This window comes from Eretmochelys imbricata, chromosome 20 (genome assembly GCF_965152235.1).
Source record: "Eretmochelys imbricata isolate rEreImb1 chromosome 20, rEreImb1.hap1, whole genome shotgun sequence".
NCBI classification, from domain to species: Eukaryota; Metazoa; Chordata; order Testudines; family Cheloniidae; genus Eretmochelys; species Eretmochelys imbricata.
In genome coordinates this window covers 5,438,684-5,456,693 of record NC_135591.1, presented here as the reverse complement: position 1 = coordinate 5,456,693, position 18,010 = coordinate 5,438,684, and the positions used below count along the sequence as shown (strand labels likewise).

Here is an 18,010-nt window from a genome sequence, read left to right as displayed (position 1 = left end):
CTGCATACCGGTCCCCCCAAAATACCATCCCCCCGACACAGCTCCCCTGGATACTGCTCCTCCAGGATATCACTCCTCAGTACCGCTCTCCTGCATACCAGTCCCCCCAAAATACTGTCCCCTGGCACAGCTCCCCCCAGATATCACCTCCCAGTACCACCCCCTGCATACCTGTTCCCCCCAAAATACCATCCCCCGACACAGCTCTGCTCCTCCCAGATACTTCCCCCCAGACACTGCTCTCAAAATAAACCCCTCCCTCAGCAGGCTTGGCAAAACCCGGCTCACCCATTTCATCAACAAGAACTGAGCCACAAAATTCCTGGCCTCCTGATTGCATTTTACAGCCTCCTTCCTTCCTGCCTGGAGCAGCAGAGTGGTGGGAGAGGGTGCGTGTGAGGCAGAAAGAAAGAAAGTGTGATGGAGAGAGAGAGGGAGATATCTTTCCAGCTGGTTGCTCGGGGGAGCCCTCCTAAATCAGGGTGATGCTCAAACCCCACAAACCACAGCCAGGGGCCCCCAACTGCCCTGTGGCTGCAGCCCCGAAGCCAGGCTGACAAGGCTCCAGCATCATTAGCAGAGATAAACCCGGAGCCCTGCAACAGGTGGGAGCAGAGGGGAGGAAATAAATCCAATGTCAGGACAGTTCATGCTGTGCCCAGGGCCTCCCACCGCAGAGGAGAGGGGAAGAGCCGGGCGGGTCATAAATCCCCCCTGCACCGCCAGCCATCCGATGTTCTGCCCTGTGCCTTTCAGCACCGGACGAACAAACCCACACGTGTTCCCAGCCCTTGCTGGGGACCACTCTGCCTCCAAGCAGGTGAAATAGGGCTGCCAGCTCAGGGGCTAGAGATGTGGGGGCAGGATCCCCACTACTTGTGGGACTCCCAGTCCACCAGACTCACAGCACCGAGAAGTAGCAGGTGGCTGCTGGGTTCTAATCCTGGGCTTGGGTGCGGAGTGTGGCCTAGTGGACTCCTGGATTCTAACCAAAGATCTTGGGGGAGAGCATGGCCTAGTATGTGGAGCCCAAGGCTGGGCTCCAGGACTCCTGGGTTCTAATCCTGGATTTGGGTGAGGCGTGTGGCAATGGAGAACACAGTTGGGGCTTGTGAACCTAGGCAAGTGCGTTTTCTAGGTAAAGCAGGGGCCAAGGAATAAGGACTTCCAGGCTCTAGTCTGAGCTCTCGGAGGCAGTATGGTGGTTAAAGAACCCAGGAGTCCTGACTCACTCTATTTCCAGCTGTCACTGATTCTCGGTGTGATCCTAGGCAAACCACTACATCCCCGAAGTATAATACGATTAACATGAAGTTCTCTGCCAGTGTTTGTTATTAGATAGAGTCAAAACTACACCCACTTATCCAAAGACACCCCTTCCCCCAAATGCTGGGAGCAGGGACCATCACTGATTCCACAGGACCTTCCTCCCAGAGGACCCATTACAAACACGAGCAGTCCTTAGATGCAGCTGCCTCTGGGGAGGAACAAAGCAGCCGGTTAGCAGTGCTGCGTGATGGTTTTAGTGCGGGACCGTGCAGGAGAATCTCTTCTCATTGGAGTGGTTGCCCAAGCGGGGATCTGGTCACCAAGCCCTTGGATTAAGACCCCTCATCTCAGGGGCAGGACACAGGGGAGATTTTAATAAGCAATGCCCAGACGCTGGGAGACTCGCTCTGACCTGTGTGTATGTTATACCTTGCGGTGCTGGAAAAGGAGCATCTCTTCCTGCAGCCGGCACCACGGATCCCGGGGGCGGGCCGTTTCCTTCAGCTATTTATTGCTATTTACCAAAGGCAACTTTGGTCTATAAAGAAAGCCCCAGCGACCCTGCTGCCGCTGACATAAATGGGGAAAAGTCCAGGAGGGGAAGAGAGGTATGTATGTGGAGGGGGGAGAAAGAGACAGTTGGGTGCATATGAAGATAGATAGATAGACAGAAGACTTGCAAGCAGCCGTCTGAGCCCATACAGTTGCTGTTATGTTAATTTCAAATCCAAGGCCTTGTCTACAGGGCAAAACAGCATCAGATTAAAAGATGCGAATTGAAACCGATTTAGGCTTTGTCTACACAAGAGATTTTTTCAGTATGACTGAAGGCACCGGTAAAGCTACCCTGGTCTAGCACCCCCCTCCCCCCACCCCTGAGGCACTCCTGGCCTCCATCCGCACTAGGAAGTTGTAGTGGTTGAACCTTACCGATCTAGTTAAAGCAGTATAACCACACACACACACAGACACAGTTACTGGGCTGGCACAATTATCCCAGTACAAATGGATCTGTGCCGGTGTAGCTCATTCCCAGATGGGAAGGGAATATATACCAGTATAACTGCATCCACCTGAGGGCTTATATCAGTATCACGATCTGTGAAAAATCAGCCCCCCCAACCAACACAGTTATATGGGTACAAACACGGTGTACCAAGCAGGCATCCACCCAGCCGGATAGACGGATTTGATACAGCTGGTGTATCTTTCCTGTGTAGACAAGATCTCAGATTAAGAGCAGTTTACTGTGGTTTAACTTAAATAGGTTCAAAACCAAAAACATGGGAAGTTATGAGATAAGCTAAGGGACAGGGGCGCGTGGGGGGAATTGAAACCACTATAGTTATCCCAGTCTAACATCCGATATAGCTTATGTCACTTTGGAAGTGATTTAAACTGAGTCAGAGAAAAGCCACTCTTATTCTGGACTAAGGTTACGTCTACACTACGGGCGGTCCAGTGGCCCAGCTGCAGCGATGCTGCTGCAGCCCCACAGCGTTGATGCTTCCCACATCAACAGGAGGGCTTCATCCGTTGATGGAGGCAACCCGCTTCCCTGAGTGATGGAGGGTTACCAAACCTCCAGGATTGTCCCGGAGTCTCCAGGAATTAAAGGTGAATCTTTCATTTAAAGATTATGTCATGTGATGAAACCTCCAGGACTACATCCAACCAAAATTGGCAACCCTAAACTCCCTGCGCTGCAGTGGCTAGATCAACAGAAGAATTCTCCCATCACCCATGCTGTATCGTCACCCATGCTGTATCTTCCCCCTGGGACCAGGCTGACTTAACTACAGGCTCCGGGGGGTGAAGTTTTTCATACTGGGCAATGTAGCTAGGTCGATCTACAGTTCAAAGGTAGACCAGACCTAAGAGTGTCCACATAGGAGGTTAAACTGGGGTAGCCAGAGCCCTTTATCCCAGGAGGATGATATCAGTATAACTTCCCATGTGGACAAGCAGTTCGTTCCTTGATGGGGAATAAACAAAAATCAAGTAGCGGTGTCTCTCCTCTAGGGCTTCCAGGCCCAAAGTAAGGTGCTAGCTCTTGCTTCCCGGATGGACAACAGAGCTTTGCATTTCTATGGAGACTCTTAGCAACCCTTTATCATCTCCTCAGCCCCCAGAAGCAGTATCCTAGAGACTTTCAGCTATTGGAGGGGAGAGGGATCCTGATCTGAATTAAATTAGCTGTTACCACTTAAGAAAGAGACCAGGTAGTCCTCATGGATAGTTCTCTGAAAATATTGGCTCAATGTGAAGCAGCAGACAAAAAAGCCAACAATGGTAGGAACCATTAGGAAAGGGATAGAGAAAATATCGTATTGCCACTATATAAATCCCTGGTGCACCCGCATCTTGAATACTGTGTGCAGTGCTGGTCACCCCATCTCAAAAAAGGTATACTAGAATTGGGAAAAGTACAGAGCAGGCCAACAAAAATGATTAGGGGGATGGAACAGCTTCTATATGAGGAAAGATTTTAAAAAAATTGGATTGTTCAACTTGGAAAAGAGATGACTAAGGGGGGATGTGATAATGGGCTATAAAATCATGAACAGTGTGGATACAGACTAACACGGCTGTTACTCTGAAACCTGTCAGTGTGGAGAAAGTGAATAAGGAAGTGGTATCTACCCCTCCACATAATTTTATTGGCTGATCCCTGTTTTTTGTGTTAATAGGCAGCAGGTTGCAGAAAAACATAAGGAAGAACTTCTTCACGCAATGCACAGTTAACCTGTGGAACTCATTGCCAGGGGATGTTGTGAAGGCCAAAAGTATAAATGGGTTCAAAAAAGAATTAGCTACGTGGATGGAGGATGGGTCCATCAATGGCTATTAGCCAAGATGGTCAGGCTCAAAATCCCTTGATCAGGGTGTCCCTAAACCTCTGTTTGCCAGATGCTAGGACTGGACAACAGATGGATCACTTGATACTGTCCTGTGCTGTTCAGTCCCTCTGAAGCATCTGGCTCTGGCCACTGTGGATACTGGGCTAGATGGACCATTGCTCTGGCCCAGTATGGCTGTTCTTATGTGCTTATGAATGACCCAGCCCAGTGAGGTGTAATGGCGACCACAATGTGACTTGTGCTCCATTCCAGGGGCATCTGCCTGGATCCTGGATACCTTTTAGGGCATCAGTCCTGGATGGGACTCTGCTGTGAGGAGTATAAAGAGGATTTTGTACTGAGGTGGCTGGACACAGATAGGACCCTGGCGTTGTCTCTGGGTCTGTCTACATGGCAGCTGCTCCAGCCACGCCACTGCCGATGGGCCACTTAAGCACACAGAATCACAGAAGGTCAGGGTTGGAAGGGACCTCAGGAGGTCATCTAATCCAACCCCCTGCTCAAAGCAGGACCAATCCCCAGTTTTTGGCCCAGATCCCTAAATGGCCCCTCAAGGATTGAACTCAGAACGCTGGATTTAGCAGGCCAATGCTCAAACCACTGAGCTATCCCTCCCCCCATGATGTAGACACTTCCTACTTTGTTAGGTTGATTGAACTGCAGCACTTAGGCCATGAAATTCTTCACCGTCCTGAGCGATGTAGCTAGCTAGGTCGACCAAATGTTCAAGCATAGACCAGGCCTCTGGCTCGCTAGCTCCCAGCCTGGGCTAGGTCTTCACCAGGTCATGTCTACACTGGGGCTTTGGCTGGCATAGAAATGCCATTAAAAATCACCCCCCTCTCCAATACTGCTGCACCAGCAAAGGGTTCCGGTCAGAGCTGGCCCTGGGCTGCTCCATGGCTCCCCACGGTCTCCCTGAGACATTGCCTTCACCCGGTGGCGTGTAACTGCATGTGGGCCACGGAGCTGGCTGCCACTGGGGCATCTGCCTCTGTGTTTTCAATCCGAACCGCTCTGGTACAGGATGGAAGATGCTCTCATCCCCCCCCTTCCCCCAGGATCGTTCCTGTGTCTGCAGCAGCTGGATAAAAGGACTGGTTGCTGTTCAAACACCATGGTGGTGGTTAAAGCAGGGCCAGGCAATGTCAGGGAGTCAAAGCGTGGAGCAGGGCTTTGCATTCCCGTCAGGTGGCTGCCGCATGCCAGCAGGTGCAGCGAGCAGCAACCTGCCAGAGTGATTAATAACACTGATCCTTTGCCCTTTGATCTGAAAGCGCTCCGCGGACACTTGTTAATTAAGCTTCCGGGAGGCAGAGCGGGGGTTTCGTACACGAGGAAACTGAGGCACAGCGCGGGGAACTGACTGGCTTAAGATCACATGGCTAATTCCTGGAGCAACCGGGAAGAGAATCCAGGAGGCCTGACTCCCTTCCCCTGCTCTATCCACTAGATATCACTCCTCCCAGAGCTGGGGAGGGAACCCAGGAGCCCTGCCTCCCAATGTCTGCGCTCACTGAGCCAAGAGGGGAAAGGCCAGGGGAGTGTTCATGGTGGTTCTGGTGGAGCTCAGGGCTCTGCCAACCAGCCTAATTGTCAGATGCAAAACCAGATCCAGGCAAAGGCTTAGGTGGGGCAAAACCATGGGGGTAAAGCAGAGGCAGTGCTGCCTAATGGCTATGGCCTTAGACTGGGACTCAGGCTAGACCTGGGTTCTAGTCCCAGCTCTGCTGTGTGACCTTGAGTAAGTCACTTCCCTGTGCCTCGGTTTCCACAGCTATACAATGGGGATAATACACTGACCTCCTTTGTGAAACAGTTTAAAAGCTGTTTATTCTGCTGCTCTGGATGATCAAAGTGCCAGCCCTGGATTTGGCCCAAGCAACAGTGTGGATGGCCGAGAGGTGCCCGCTGCACCCCACCAGCTCCCATTACATGGAGGGGGGCAATCCTGTCTCATACACCCCATTATATTTCAACCTCTCTCCCCACACACAGGCTCAGCTCTGGGGCCCTCTCTGGTCCCTGCCCCTGGCACTGCAAGGGGCTCAGCGATGGCATGGGCACCCAGACAGCACTCTCTCAATTGCACCTCCTCACCCTACAGAGTGAGAGCCGGCCCCTGCCCCCAAAGAGTTGACAGTCTAGACAGAGGGTGGAAACTGAGGCACAGAGACTTGACCAACGTCAGTGGCAGAGCTGGGAATGGAATCCTAGTGTGCTGACTCCCCATCACTCCTGCTGTACTCTCCTCCTAGAGAGCAGGTGGCCAAGACCCAAGGTCTGTATCTGTAACTGACCTAACACTGCCAGGGGCTTTGTTTCCCCTTAGCGGGGAGTAAGGACTTTGGGATCTAGGAGCAGAGAAGAGCCCCTTGGTGGTGTCTAGTGCAGCCCTCCCAGCCAGGGCAGGGTGGGTCCCTACTACATCGCTTTGACCTAAAGCACCTGGGCTCCTGGCCCTTCCCCTGGAGGGACGACGTGCCTGTCAGATCCATCCAGCTCCTGGCCCCAGTGCAATGGGGCTCCTAGCCTTTCCTCTGGGGGAGAGTCGCTCTCTGGCTGGATCGGTCCTCCTGCCACAATGTTTTTCCACTTTTCCTAATCCCACCCCCTGTAACGCATCCCTCTGCCCCTTGGCGTTCACCCACCTCCGCCTACCCCACACATCCAGCTCCCTCTCTCTCCCCTCATTGCATGTCCATCCCTTTGGCCCCAGGATCCAGGGCTGAATGCAACATTTCTCTCCCCCCTGCCCCCCCCCATCAGCTTTCCTCCCCTCCTGCCCCTGCCCTTCCCCAACCCCCATCCCAGCGCTTCCTCCCCATCCATTGGGTGAGAGAGAAAAAGGGGCCCAGCTCCTGGCTTCTTATCAGATCTGGAGCCTGCTGGTAACTTTACAAGAGGCTGGGACAGGCTCCTGGCCCGCTGAGGCCACCAGCTATCGGGCCTGTCATTTCCTGGAGAGAATCACATTACAACCCTAACTTAATCCCTTCCTAATAGCTTCTGTACACAACACGCCAACCCTCCCAGGAGCCCTGGGGTGGGGGTGTTACTTTGGGGAAGGGGTGGATTGAACCACCCCACCTGCACCCCTAAATCCTCAACCCCAGAGGGAGAATGCTGGGCGCTCCACTCCCCTGGGGATGCGTGTGGGATGGAGGGACACGCAGACGGAGGGACAGATCCGTGGAGCCTGTCACCCCATTCCCTGGCAATCTGACAGCCCCACCTGCAGACCCAGCGCCGGGAGCCAGGAAGGGCCCAGGCCCCGCGCATCCTGGGGCATAGCACTCAGAGGCAGCCACAGCTGCTGCGGCCCCAGGCTGTTTTACACGGGGCTGCCTGGGGAGGCGCCGACGGGCTCCCGTGATTCAATCTCCTTCCCCAGGCACCAGCTCAGGCTTGCAATCATCTCTCTGCCAAAGCCACGTGGGCACCTGACGCACGGTACTCCCCTTCCTCCCCCCCCCACGCCCTGCTGCCTTGGCCCCGCTGCCATGGCCCCACTGCCAGCCTGTTCCTATAATGCTGGGTCATTTCCTCTCCGTGCAGAAGGTGCCCCTCCACCACCCGCCCAGTAGCCAATCAGAGAGGGGCCGGGGGGTGGCGTCACCCCAGGGCAGGGTCCCTCGCTAGCCAATTGCATCCTGCCCGCTGCCACATGCCCGCGTCAGAGCGGGCACCAGCAGGAGGGTGTAGGCAGGGGAGCCAAGCCACCGGCAGGAAACGTTCAGCACAGAAGAGGCAGCTGCCGAGCTAACTGGGGCTGAGCTCTGCAGCCGATGTAGGCCCCAGCTGGCCAGGGTGGGCTGGAGGGGGAAGGACTGCAGGTGCTGTGCCCAGCTCAGCCCTGCCCTGTCTCTGCTCCCCCTTTGCTTCACCCCAGCTCAGCCCTGTAGCTACCCCTCCCCGCATGCTGCAACCTGGCTCAGCTGCCTGGCATCCCCTCCTCCTTCAGCCCTGCACTGCTTTCCCATCCCAGCACCACCTTCCACAGCTCTGAACCCTCTAGGAGGAGCAGCGAGTGACTCACCCCATAGGATCCCCCCACTACTTAGCAGCCCCCGCCGCCCATGGCTTTTCCAGCCACCCCACTTGCGCGGCACCCGCCCTGCATCTCTCACCCCTTGCACCAACAGGCACTAGCCCCAGCATCCTCACCCCTTGAGTCTCCAAAGAGCCAAATGCCCCCAGAGGCGTGGAGGAGCACACTGGAAGGGGTCATGGCCCACTCCGCCCCACGGCTCCTGGGGTGTGGGGCATTCGGTTCTCAGTTGTTGGGGGAATCCTTTGGGGGCCATCCCGGAGGGTCAGATGGGAATTTGGGCTGCCCCAGGCCGGCCTGTTCAGGCCTTGGCCTCTCTGCCCACCAGCAGGGCTGCTTAATGCCAGTCGCTATGATGGTGTTGGTAGCCAGGGGCCTTGCGTGTGCGGTTCTGGGCTGTGAATCCCCCTGCAAAGCTTGTCTTCCACAGGACACCAACCCACCTTGCTTGCCCCGCTCCTGGACTAGCTGGAGGCATGGCAGGCAGAAGGGCAGGGGCAGTCTCGCCCTCCAGCAAGGGAACATTTAGGGGCACACACCACTGGGGACCAGTTATCTTATCTGGGCTCATTTGTGGTCCCACAGCTCTACCTGGCAGCCAGGACACCCCATGCTCACAGGAGGCTGCAAAGCTCTTGACTGGTATCTGCCAGGACCATGCCAGGATCAGCGGCAATCCACGGCCCTACTGAACCCTTTAATACAAGGTCCCTGGGCAGCCTCCTGAGGGAGCTGTCATGGGGTCAGCTCTCCCGCAAGCCTGGTGCTGATGGCCCAGCCCACTTGCTCTTGCTGGGCCCAGCCAAGGTTCCTACTCCCAGTTCTCCCGCTGCCTGACCTGGGGCAGGAAGTTTGGTGGAGGTTGGGGGTTTTTTTTTTTGTTTTTTGTTTTTTAAAGCCTAAATTGCTGAAATTGAGGAAATTCCTGCCCTCGCCTCGCACAGCTTCAAACAGGCCATTTATAACCGGCCGTAAAATGTTTGCAGCTGGGTCGCTATATAAGCCATTTGTCTCAGTAACTGCATTCCTGACACTTTACAAAGGGAGTAATCCACACACGGCCCCCCTCTCCCCCGCACACTGAGACACACACCACAGCCAAACACCCACACATGCCTGCAGCCCCAAGCAAAGACACACAGCCCAGCCGGGGGCAGGGCTCCCGGCTCACGCAGAACCGCACCTCCACCCCATGCCCAGACACACCCATGCAAACCAACACACACAAACAAATGCATGCTCCTCTGCTGTCTAGGAGACACACACTCACCCACATCCACGTCCCTGATCAATCACTACAGCAGCTCTTCCCTGCCCAGGAGGTGCCACAGGCTACCAGGCTGGGAAGCTTAGTAGCCACTGCTTTTGCCAGCCCCGCCCCAAATTCCCTCCTACTCCCTTTGACAACAGCCGCTCCGGGGCCACCCTGGTGACCTCACTCACTGTGGTTTCCAGGACATCTGGGTCAGTGGAACAGGGGGGTTGAAGAGAACTACCCCATAAGATGCCCTCAGGAAGATTGCTGCCAAGGTGGGGAGGGGATAGGGGCGGGAAGGCAGGGAAATCAAAATAGGACTCTTCCACCTAGGGTCTGGATAGGGGTCCTGGGGCCTGGTCACTCATCTCAGTGGGGCCACGCTGATGTAAGACCTGGACCCATGAGCCTTGTGTACCCTGCTGCCTGAGGGGTGAGGGTGGCCCCAGCTCCCCCAGTGTGCACAGAGCAGGGGCCACCCCTCTACCCAGCCTGATTCCCCCTGCTATGCCCCTTGTAGGGTGATTGGCAGCCAGGCAGAGTGGGATTTCTGATCTGGCAGCACCACAAGCCCCTCCTTCCCAGTGGGGATGACAGCAGAGGAGCCAGCCCCACGGTGGGGACAACCCGGTTGGCCTGGCTCCACTGGGGGAGATTAGCAGCTAGGCCCTGAGCCAGAGGAGTTGCCAGCCCAGAGATGAGGACAGACAGAGGTGTGTCCTCACTCAAGAAGGGGAGGGGAGAGCAAAGAACAGTTCGGTTGGGTGGGCCAGTCCCGTGCTGCTTCTCCAAACTACCTGGGGGTCAGCTGGGGCTGGGGCAAGGAGAGGGGAGATTCTGACATTGGGTTGCCAGCTGGAACCCAGGGGCAGAGAGGTCGCTGGGGTACAGGGAGCGGTGTTAACGCAAGGGGGGGGCACTCATTCCAGGCAAATGAGGAGAACATTTTAGGTGTCACACGCAGCCAGTGCCAAGGAGCGACTCATTACACCCAGGATGCGGAGACCTGGGTTCTATTCCCAGCTCTGCCACTGACCCGGGGCAAGTCCCTTTGCCTCAGTTTCCCTTCGTCTATGCAGATGTCAATGAGCTCTTTGGGGCAGGGACTGGCTCTGCTGCAGCACCTGGCACAAAGGGCCCCTGATTTCAGCTGAGGCGTCTAGCTGCTACTATTCTAAACAACCACAGGAACATGCATGTTCCACCGGACCCCGATCCCTGGACCCCGATCCCTGATTCCCACCGTGGTGAAAGCAGATGGCTGAGGTAACAAGAAGAGAACTGGCTCTCCCGGCTGGGTGGGCACTGGGTGAGCACTCAGCCCTGGTTGTTCTCTGGGGCACTCTGCACCAGGTCTGGACAGAACCATTCAGGCATATCTGTATGCAGCTGTCCCCCAGCATGGCTCCTGGGAGCAGGGACTGCTGGGTCATTTCCCACCCTCCTGCCATAGAGTGGGGAGGAGATCCCAAGCTGGGAGCAGGTTAATCAGCATCCCCACTACACCTGGGAGAGGTGGGGTCCTGCCCAAGCTAAAAACTCCAGGGGGATGGGTACCGTAGGCTGGGAGCCGGGAGCAAATGAAGGAGAGAAAGGAAAAGCAGTCACCCTCCTAATCCCAGGCACACACATGGGGGCCCCAATCCCCCCACAGTGTTTTGGGGTGTCTTTACCACCTGGCTCTGAATGCTAGACAGGTCCTGGCTTTGCAATGGATTCCTAGTCTAAAAAAAACCCATCTGGATGGGAACTTTGCGGGGGTGGCATGTTAGGGATTCGGCCAGGCCTCGACCTGCTTCCCAGGCCCAGGGTGCTAAGGAAGGGTTACTGCCACATTTTGGAGCGAGGAGTTAGCGAGAGAGGGGCAGCCTTGGCAGGAAAAAGCTTGGCAGAGCGGGGTGGGGCTGGCTCTGAAATGAAACCATTGGAGGGGGGGGCTGAGATGGAACAGAGAAACGGTCAGATTTACTGGGGGGGGTGCCCCACACCAACCCTATGCCCATCTCTGCCCTGCTAGGTGCCCGGGGCTGCAGACGGGCGCTCGCCCTGCCCTACAACCGGCTGCTGAAAACAGCCTGTTCCTCAACTTGTAAACAGTAGTGGTGGCTGCCAAAGGCGGAGAGATTTGGCCGCCACTCAAAGGGAGCCTGTGGGCTGAGAGCAGCCCGGGGTCCTGGGGATGGAAGATTCCTCCCCCCCGCCGCCCCCCGGCTCCATTTACTAGTTCCACTCCCCTTCCCTGCTCCTGGCCCTGCCGGGGGGGTTACAGGTGGGGTGCGAGACGCAATGCTGTGCCCCCTACACCTCCGGCCACAGGGCTCCTCTCCCAGCACTTCTCCAATCCCTCATCCTGTTTGCACGGCTCAGTGGATCGCCGCCAAATTTCCATATTTAAAAGAAAGAAACAAAAAATTCCCTGGCTCTGGCTAGTAAGGATGGAAGAAATGACCCCTCTTGCCCTGCTCCCCGCCCCCCCTACACACCCCCACCCCCACCCCCTGCTCGAGGTCCCCTGGGATTGGCTTCAAAGCGCACCCTCATCTGGTCCTCATTTTCCTGCCCTCCGGGGCTTTTCATTAACGCGCTGAAGACAAAGGGGGACTGGAAAGGGACACGCGCCCCCCCCACCCCAGCCAAACAAGACAGGGGACCTCGGGGCGCCTGGAACCCAGCCACTTTGTCCCCCACACTGCACCCCACCCCATCAGCAGGGTAAAGCGGAGAGAGGCCATGGATGGAGGATGACGGGGGGGGGGAACCCACGCCCCCCCCAACCCCTCTCCAAAAACGCTTCTCACCAAACTCCCCCCCCCCCCGCGTGAAGTTCTAAAGCAGGAAACGAGCGAAGCGAAGAGCCGGGGCTAGACCGCGGGCGCGAAGTGGGTTCTCTGCTCCCTCCCCCCCGCCCACTCGCGTAACAACCCTCCCCCCCCCCCCCCCGCACGTGTATAAACCCCGCGCCCCATCCCCCGGGCAGCCCGGCCACACTGGCGCACCGAAGCGCTCAGCCACGGGCGTGCGCCCCTCCCCACGGAAACACCCACCCACGGCCCAGCCCCACGCGTGGCAACCCACCCACGGCACCACATCAGTCAAGCCGCGGCCCACCCCACCAACCCCTCCCTTCCCCAGGGAGGAACCGGGGTCCACCTACATTGCAGGCTGGCCGGCTGGGGCCAGCCGAAAGGATCCAGCGCCCCGAAGCAGGGGCTGATGCTCGCCTTGCGCAGCATGCAGGAGCCTTGGTTGGTGACATCGAAGAGCTGCCGCGGAGCGACGGCGAACGCCTCCATGCAGTCGTACATCGCGGCGGGGAGGGGGGTGATTTGGGGGTTGAGCGGGGGTGGGGGGAGGGAATCCCTGCTGCGCCCCCTCCCCCACAACACCACAGGGGGCGAGAGCCACACTTCGGCGGGGGGGGGACGGATTTGGGGGCGGAAGGGGGGGGGGGGCGCCGGGTCAACTGGGACCTCCCCAAAAAAGCCCGGCACTGGCTAATGGTGCTGCGCGGGACGCGCCTCGGGTGAGTCCCAGCGGCTAGTGCTGGGTACCTATTGGAAAAGCAAACGCCTTTGGCTGGGGGTGGGGCTTGGGACAGAGTGGGCGTGGCTAGCAAGAGGAGGGCACACCTACACACACACACGGGCTTTCGGACACACACACGTGCACAAGCTGCCCCCAGGCCTCCCCCCCCCCCAGTCTCTCTCTCTCACACACACATACACAGTCACACATTCTTGCCGTTGCACGCAGAGAAGGTCTCACACACAAAATGTCACACATGCACACCATGGGGACACGGCCACACAGTCTCTCACCTAGTTCCAGCCTCGCACGCAAGGTCTTAAAAGCACACATACAGTCAGTCTCACACACACAGTTACACACTCAGTCTGACACACAAAGTGTTTCGCAGTCTCATACATAGTGTCAGTGTCACACGCAGCCTCAGTTTGTCATAGGCAGTTTTGGTGTCAGTGTCACGCGTGCACACAGTCTCTGTGTCATACGCACACACAGTCTCGCAGTCTCACATGTGCAGTGTCTCAGGGTCACACACCGTGTCACAGCGTGACATGCAAACAGTCTCAGTGTCACGCAGTCTCAGATGTGCCGTCTCACCCAGTGTCACGCTGTCTCACAATCTCACACACACAGTCTCTGGACCATGCACACACCGTCTCACATGCACACACCATCTCTCTCACACTGTCACGCACACAGCTGCACACTCTCACAGTTGCATCCGATGAAGTGAGCTGTAGCTCAGGGAAGCTGATGCTCAAATAAATTGGTTAGTCTCTAAGGTGCCACAAGTACTCCTTTTCTTTTTGCGAATACAGACTAACACGGCTGTTACTCTGAAACACTCTCACAGTGTCACACCAAGTCTCACAGTCTTGCTCACACTGTCATGCTCACACAGTCTCACATACACCCGGACACCACCCACAGGCAGTGGTTTTGTTTCCATACACACCCTCCCCACTGCTCGTGGGCAACAGGGGCTGTGGGTGGCAAAGCCTTGACACCCGGGATGCATTTACACAGCCCCTTGTGCCAACCGGCCCCCCCCCACACAAGCTGCCCGCACAACTCCATCTCACCCCCACCCCCACCCTCGGGTAGGGCACAGTGATACATTCCTGTGGCTTGAAAGTCTCCATTTCCTTTCAATCTCAGATGCCTCTCAGCAAAAATAAGACCCGCCTTCACCCAGCTCCCCCCCACCCTCACCCTCCTCTCCTGCCTGGGTTGGCCTGGCCTCCCCCCTCCCTGGCCTTCCCTTGCCCCCTCTGCTGCCTGGGCTGGCCCGGCCTCCCCCCTCCCTGGCCTTCCCTTCCCCCCGTCCTGCCTGGGCTGGCCCGGCCTCCCCCCTCCCTGGTCTTCCCTTCCCCCCCTCTCCTGCCTGGGCTGGCCCGGCCTCCCCCATCCCTGGTCTTCCCTTCCCCCCCTCTCCTGCCTGGGCTGGCCCGGCCTCCCCCCTCCCTGGTCTTCCCTTCCCCCACTCTCCTGCTTGGGCTGGCCCGGCCTCCCCCCTCCCTGGTCTTCCCTTCCCCCACTCTCCTGCCTGGGCTGGCCCAGCCTCCCCCCTCCCTGGTCTTCCCTTCCCCCACTCTCCTGCCTGGGCTGGCCCGGCCTCCCCCCTCCCTGGTCTTCCCTTCCCCCACTCTCCTGCTTGGGCTGGCCCAGCCTCCCCCCTCCCTGGCCTTCCCTTCCCCCCACCCTCCTGCCTGGGCTGGCCCGGCCTCCCCCTCCCTGGCCTTCCCTTCCCCCGCCCCGCTGCCTGGGCCTTCTCTTCCCTCTCCCCCCCACCCAGCCTCCCCTCTCCACAGCCTAAGCAAGGCCAAGCCTAGTGGAGCCATCCTCCCCTTTCAGCCCCTCCCTCTGCTGCCTGGCCTGGCCTGGCCTCCCCCCTGCCTGGCCTTCCCTTCCCCTCCACCCTGCCTGAGCTGGCCCAGCCTCCCCCCTCCCTAGCCTTCCCTTCCCCCGCCCAGCTTCCTGGGCTGGCCTGTCCTCCCCCCTCCCTGGCCTTCCTTTCCCCCCTCTCTGCTGCCTGGGCCTTCCCTCCCTCCCCCCAGCCTACCCTGTCCACAGCCTAAGCAAGGCCAAGCCCAGCGGAGCCATCCTATCCTCCCAGCCCCTCCCTCTGCTGCCTGGCCTGGCCTGGCCTCCCCGTTCCCTGGCCTTCCCTTAACCCCCCTCCCCCCGCCCTCTGCTGCCTGGGCTGGCCCAGCCTGCTCCTAGAGCAGCCTCTCCCCTCTGTTACCTGGGCTGTCCCGGCCTCCCGCTCACACCTCCCCTATCCACTGGCTGGGCTGACCTGGCTCCTCCTATTCCGCTCTAACCTGGGTCTCACCAGCCTTCCCTACTCTACTCCCTGGACCACCCCAGGTCCCCCCAGGCTTCTCCCTCCACTACCTGGGCTGGCCTCCTCCCCTGGCCTCCCCCCTCCCTGGCTGGGCTGGCCTCCCTCCTCAGCCTCCCCCCGCCACACACACTGGCTGGGCTGGGCTGGGCTGGCTTCCCCCTTCAGCCTCCCCCACACTGCCTGGGCTGGCCTCCTCCCCTGGCCTCCCTGGCTGGGCTGGCCTCCCTCCTCAGCCTCCCCCCCCCACTGGCTCTGGCTTCCCCCCCTCAGCTTCCCCCACACTGCCTGGGCTGGCCTCCTCGATGGTCTCCCCCTAACGGACTGAGCTGCCCTCCACACATCTCCCCTCACACTGGCTAGGCTGGCCTGCTCCCCCAGCCCCCTCTCCACTGGCTGGCCTGAACCCCTCCTGCCTCCTCCCCACTGGCTGGGCTTCATTCCCCCCCCCCCCGCCCACTGGCTAGGCCTGCTTTCCCCCCCCCCCCCAGTTTTCCCCCTCCTTGGCTGGACTGGCCTCTCCCCCAGTCTTCCCCCTCCCTGGCTGGGCTGCCCTCTCCAGAGCCCCCTCCCCACTGGCTGGGCTGGCCCCTCCCCCAGCCTTCCCCCTCCCTGGCTGGACTGGCTTCCCCCCCTCACCAGCTTCCCCCTTCGCTGGCTGGGCCAGCCTGGCTCCCCGCTCGCTGGCTGGGCCAGCCTGCTGCCCCCCCCCCAGCAGCTCCCCTCCCTTTCCTTCCAGCGCAGAGGCAGAGCAGCGAGCTTTGCTTGAACTCTCGGAGAACCCCCTTTGGGTACAGTAACCTTCAACTGACCCAGCTCCATGTCAACCCTTCCCTTCCCTGCCTGCAGCGCGCGGCACAGATCCGATGAGGCGCCGCCAGGACACAGCGGGCTCCCGCCTGCTCCTACCGAGCCCCCCCACCCCGCCCCCTAGGCCCCTGCCACTGTTGCCCCCCACCCCGACCCAGGACAGGGGCGACCTTCCCACCCAGCACACCCCTGCCCCAGCCATGTCTCCCGTCTGGAGGGGCCAGTTCGGGATGCGGGGCTTGGGGGTTCCCTGCAACGGGGCATCTGGAGCTGGGGTTTTAGCTCCAGTTTCGTAGCTTGAGGCCCCGGGTCCCCCGGGGGGGGGGTTATGTTGGCGGAGCTGGTTTGAAGCACGGTTTTCAGCCAAGACTTAGTCAGGGCTGTGGGGGTTTCAACATGAAATGACTGGGCCCTAATGCCCCTGCTGCCTCCTACAAAGAGGGAAAAGGGGGATTCACAGCGGTTGTGGGGGGCCGCGGCCCCGAGCCTCTGGAGGGGCAGCCACGTGGCTCCACAGGCAGCTTCAGCAATTTATAATTGCCTGGAAAAAATAAACCGTCAGCGAGAGCGAGAGACAGACCCGCCCTGGGAGCTGGCCACTGAGCCAGGAGCAGGGGCCAGAGCCCAGTGCCTCCTGCCAGGGGGTGAGCATGTGTGTGTGCAGGGGGCCAAGGGGGGCAGATCTGCTCTACACACCCTGCGGATCTCCTAGAGCAGAAACTCCTGGGAGATTTGGGATCAGGCATCCCCTCCAAAACTGCCCCCATCAGGGCACCAATTCCCCTCCCCCCAGATGTGGGGGGAACCCCCTGGACTCCCCACATCAGATCACCCATGGCAGAGCACCCACAACTCCAGTTGGAAGCAGGGCAAGTCTGAATGGAGGGGCAGTATTCCCTTTCCCCCTCCCCAGCCTTAAATCCTCAATGCACCCTGAACTGGCAAATGATGTATAAAGTGACGCACACATTGCGGCTGGAGAAAGGTAGTGTGTGTGTGTGTGTGTGTGTGTGTAAGGGGGGGCTATAGGCACACACACACACTGACCTGTGCCGTAGCGGACCCCTGGGTGGGGCATGCCACGTCGCAGCTGACGTGCTGCAGGGCCCGAAAGGGTTTTTCTTTCCTCCTTCCCTTTCAAATGCATTTGCTGAAATCCAAAAGGTCCCAATTAGCCTGACCCGCCTGCCCGGTAATTAAAACCAGAAGCCGCTCGGCACAAACCCCGGCTCTGTGGAAGGCCTGAGCGTGGAGGCACGGGCTCCCGCTCCTCTCCCAGACTCACACAGACTCTATTAAGCCTTGCAGACATTCCCTCACTCCCTGGGCGCAGAACTCACCCGCTCAAACTCTCGAAGCAGCCCCACATCGAGGGGTCCTGTGCCAGCTAACATTGGGGGGGGGAGGGGGCTGGAAGGAGCCCCTGGACTGGGATGGGCCCCTCCCAGCTCACCCCAGTGGGGGTTGATAGGAATGGAACGGAGCCAATACTTTGCAGGGAATCTAATGAATTTTGCCCCACAGCTGTGTGGGCCGGTGGGTTTTTGTCGTTCACATTGCTTACTTGTGAGTGTCATGGGGCACGCTGGGACGTGCGATTGCACGAGTCACTGTTGTGCCAGAGGCTCCAGCATCAGCAGGAAGGGAGTGAGCGGGAAACATTTTGGTTTAATCATCCTAACACGTGCTCAGGGAGTTTTTTGGTACATTATTCACTGTATTCACACTCGTGTTGGTGGGCATATATGTGCGAGTTGCATGGAGCGTGTGCCAGTGCAGCACACGCATGTCGGTGCACGCTTGTGGTACAGCACGCCTGTTGGTGAGGTGCGTGTGTCTGCATGTTCATGCTGGAGCATGTGTTCTTTGAGTCAGTGATACCCGGGTGTGCATGC

General features: G+C 58.5%; 1 protein-coding gene across 2 annotated transcripts in view; it reads right to left on the bottom strand.

Moving 5' to 3' along the window:
- Nucleotides 1–18,010, bottom strand: part of RARG (retinoic acid receptor gamma) — a 44,812-nt gene that overhangs the window by 15,024 nt on the left and 11,778 nt on the right. The window contains exon 1 of one of the 2 annotated variants that reach the window (XM_077838420.1): nt 12,591–12,741. The exons of the other annotated variant lie outside the window; for it this stretch is intronic. Coding sequence (XP_077694546.1) covers nt 12,591–12,741 — 151 coding nt within the window. Of the gene's footprint in view, nt 1–12,590; nt 12,742–18,010 lie in introns of those variants that run through there. 2 annotated transcript variants of the gene reach the window in all.